This window comes from Podarcis gaigeae (genome assembly GCF_964106915.1).
Source record: "Podarcis gaigeae genome assembly, chromosome: 14".
NCBI classification, from domain to species: Eukaryota; Metazoa; Chordata; class Lepidosauria; order Squamata; family Lacertidae; genus Podarcis; species Podarcis gaigeae.
In genome coordinates this window covers 30964557-30968652 of record NC_139690.1, presented here as the reverse complement: position 1 = coordinate 30968652, position 4096 = coordinate 30964557, and the positions used below count along the sequence as shown (strand labels likewise).

At 43.9% G+C, this 4096-nt stretch overlaps 1 protein-coding gene across 1 annotated transcript in view; it reads left to right on the top strand.

Moving 5' to 3' along the window:
* The first annotated feature begins 1976 nt into the window (after positions 1-1976).
* SYNGR3 (synaptogyrin 3) overlaps positions 1977-4096 on the top strand; it is a 32414-nt gene continuing 30294 nt past the window's right edge. The window contains exon 1 of the mRNA XM_083712118.1: positions 1977-2223. Coding sequence (XP_083568244.1) covers positions 2185-2223 — 39 coding nt within the window. The 5' untranslated portion in view covers positions 1977-2184. The remainder of the gene's footprint in view (positions 2224-4096) is intronic.

Sequence of the window (4096 nt, the reverse complement as noted above, 5' to 3'; positions counted from 1 at the left end):
TTCCTCCCTCACATTTTAATTTTTAAAAAACATTTTGTCCACATTGTAGGGCCTTAGTAACCTGGGAAGGAGGGACAGAGAGAGAGAGTTGGTGGTGGTTTTCTTTTCTATTAGCAAGCCAGATTCAGATAATAAATTACATTTGCAGAGAGATAAGTGAGGTATCATATTAAAACACAGAATAGTTTGTAGGAAAATAGTATAACATTCCAAAATTCCTCAAACAGTGGCTAAGAAGGTATTGGGTCTTAAATGGGCATGATCCAACAGAGCTATTCTTTTGTTTATGTTCTTAATGGTGTTGGGTGGGGAAGGAGCAGTTTTACAAGGAAGGGTAATCATCTAATGCTGTAAAGCATGTCGTTTCTTTGTGCCTTTAACAGTTATCTAGAAGGGAGAATTTTAACAGATGCAGTGAAACAAATGGGCAAAACGGTGCCTGCTCAAATTCTCCTTTCCCCCGAGCTCTTAATCTTTCATTCCAGCGACCTAGAAGCAGACAGTTCACCAATGTCATTTTTCCACTAATTATCATAGAATCTGCTCACATAAGTACATCCACTTAAACACATCAACAGCCTCTTCTAGGATTCTGCTGTATTGAATGATAAATTCAAATCTAACCTAGAACCCTTCAAACTGAAGGCCTCTTGTTCTCACTGATTCCTAGAATATGCCTTGTTTCATCTTCTTGTGCCTCATCAAAGGTGGGGATGGACTTCAATCAATCATCAATCATTTTATTTGTATGCTGCCTTTCCAAAGCTAAAACCGTGCTCAAAGCAACTTACAACATATAAAAATTACATAACTAAAAGCACAACAAAAGTCGTAAACAATAAACCAAACATCAAAAAGTATGCAATATAGATCCCAAGATCAAAAATAAAGCTACGAAGAATTAACAGCAACCCCCGTCCCAACAAAATGCGCTAAATAATACCTCAGCACAGCATTTCTTTCTTGCACAAGTTTCATGGGGTTAGCTAATAACTGCCCCTTCAGAGCCAAGTAGGCATTGTCTACATTCTCAAAAGCTGTGCTAATTTCCAGACCCTAATCCGGGGTGTGGTGTGGGGCAGACCAAGGGCTCTGAAGGTGGGTTGAAAGCACCTGTGCTGAGGTACAAGAAGTCATCAGTGGGTGAGGGGGGGGATAATGTGTTTTCTGAAAGAACACCTTAAGTCTCAGCATCATTACTAATGGAATAATGGGCACACTTTTAAGCTTCACCTTTGGTTTATTCACATCAGCTCATTTCAATAATATTCCATAATCAGGCACTGTTCGTTTTTTCCACTATTCCTGCATTTAGCAGTGCCCTGATTCAGCCCGAGGGTTGCCACTTTGCCACCAATGCATGTTACATCTTCCTTTTTCTTTTTTTTTAAAGGAAGTGTTATGCCGGTGGGTGACATTCAAGAAGGGAACTCTGAATGTTGCCTTTCCCTCTGGCAGTTGGAAAAATGCAGAGAGATGATGACTCACCTGCAATTGAGAGAGAGAGAGAGAAATCCTAAAGGCATACTAATGAATCTTACGAGTGACGTTTTCTCAGATTCCCCTCTTGGCTTCCCCACCCCATCCCCCGGTAGGAAATCATCAGAGCTCTCCCCACCCGAGAAGGAAGGACGAATTTTGAATAATTTTTATTCCTCTCTCCCCAGAGATGGGCATCTTGTTCATTGACTTGTCTTCAAATATGTGCTATTTATAAGCTGTGCATGTGTCTGTTGCCAAAGGGTAAACCAAGGTACAGCGGGGGGGGGGGGGGATAACGACAGGAGTTAAGCTCTGAAAGAATCCAGATGCCAGTTGTAATTCTGGGTGTAATTCCCCTCCCTCTTTTTCTCTCTTCCCAGTCCAGAGCAGAGAAATGATGTCAAAGTTGTCATGGTATCAGTATCTATGGCATGAAAATCATCAATATGATGTCAGGGAGGGAGGGGTTGAGAAAGGAGGGTTTAGGATGGCAGCCTGGAAAGGGGGGAGGATTCCTTTTAGCATTTTGCGGTAAAATCCACATTGTCACGTTCGGCATCCCTCCTTTACGAATTATCTAGAGCAGTTACCACTTCTTCATTCTGTATTCGGGACTGCTGGTGTGGGTTATAAGCCTACAAACATGCATTGAAGCAAGTTGGGGTGGAAGGAAAATCTAGCTGTTTCCTGAGTGTTCATAACATGTCACGTCATTATAATCCAGAACGACAGTCCTGTCAGGCAGGCCAGCATTTTCTCCAAATTGCAGGGAAAGGCTCACCAGAGGCCACTTGCTGTGTTGATGGTTAGAGGCAAGATTCAAACTTTGGGGACTTTCTAATTCATAGTTCTGCTTCTAGGCAACTGCTGCTACAGATCTTTTTTTATTCGGGGACGTAGGAAGTGGCCTTATCCTGAGTCAGACGTTCAGTCCATCTAGCCTACTGCACTGACTGGCAGTGGCTCTCCAACATTGCAGATAGGGAGTCGTTCCCAGCCCAAACTGGAAATGCCATTGGGGATTATACCTTCTGCATGCAAAACAGGTGCTCTACCACCAAGTTGCAGCCCTTCAATGCTGCCTTCTACTGAATCAGACCATTGGACCATCTAGCTCAGTGCTGTCTACACTGACTGGCAGCTGCTCTCCAGTCTCGAACTTTCTGCATGCAAAGCAGATGCCCTACCACTGAACTGTGGCAGTTGTAGTATTTATATTCTGCCCTTCTCAATATAGCAATTATAGTGGCAGCATACACAGTTCTTACCCATCCACATTTTACCCTCACAACAACCCTGTGAGGTAGGCTAGGCTAAGAGGCAGTGACTGGCCGAAGGTCACCCAGTGAGCTTAATGGCTCCTGGTCTCCTAGGTCTAGTCCAGCACTCTTAAGCACTGCACCATGCTGGCTTTCTTATCTTTCTTTGGGGTATGGGAAAAGGGGAACCTACCGCCCACAGAGGGCCAGTCACTGCTTCCTCTGAAAGCAAAGCAAAACTCCCATCTCATTTCTTGGTATTCTCATTTCTTCAGTGGTGACATCACACACACCACAGGCCCAGTGCAAAGTCCCTGTGGACAGCGAGGGGCTCTCCACAAACCCGTGACATTTTGAGGTGGGTGTGATTTAGATCCCTTGTGTTTTCTTGCGTCTCATGTTTCATTCTGTGCCTGAGTGGCAGGCCCAAGTGAGCTTCATGGCTGTGTGGAGATTTGAACCCAGCTCTCCCACAGCCTAGTCAAATCGGTTAGCTACCACACCATGGAACAAGCTCTCCCTTCTTCCTGTCCATCTGGCTGTGACTGTAACTCTCTGCTCAGTACTTTCCCTCCTTCATGGGATGCATCCGATCTTCCTTCAGAGATGAGTCCCATCAACAAAACCCGCCTTTCCCAGAAAGCTTTCCCAATGGACTGATTTGAGTTGTTTTTGATGGTTTACGCTGTCTTTGATTGGATCTTTTTAGAAATAACCCCCCCCCCAAAAAAACAAACCCAGTCTCGTTTTTTTATAGATGTGTCACAGTTTTCAATGCGGTTCTAGGTTGGTGTTTGAAATGTTTTGTCAGCTGCTTTGAGTGCTGTGAGAACAGCAGATACTGTGGCATGTAAATATTGAACATTAATTCTTAGCTATAGATACAGTGCTTTCAAAGTGTGCAAAAGGGACTTTGCATAAAGTTGGAATGGAACCTTTGGAAAGTGCCTGGAAGATTGCCCAAGAGGGCTTTAAAGGGTTCCCCAGCCCTACCTAATTTTTAGACATACTTATGGAGGAGGAAAGGTCTTTCACCCAAGGTCTCCAAATGGAACATTCAGATTCAGAGGCTGTTGGACAAGATGAACCTTGGGCACAGGGCTCTATATCTCACACATATAACAAAAGTTCTAATACTTCCATAATTATTATCAAAATACTTACGGACTGTCTAACAATCTAAAACCTCAAATTGGTGTACAAAAGGCATGCAATGCCAGCAACCAAAAGAAAACACAGCCTGTGGGGTGTAGTGTTTAGAGTGCTGACCTAAGGCTTGGGTGACCCAGATTCAAATCCCCACTCAGCCATACAAAGTTCAGTGGGTGACCTTGGGCCAGTCACAACCTCTCAGC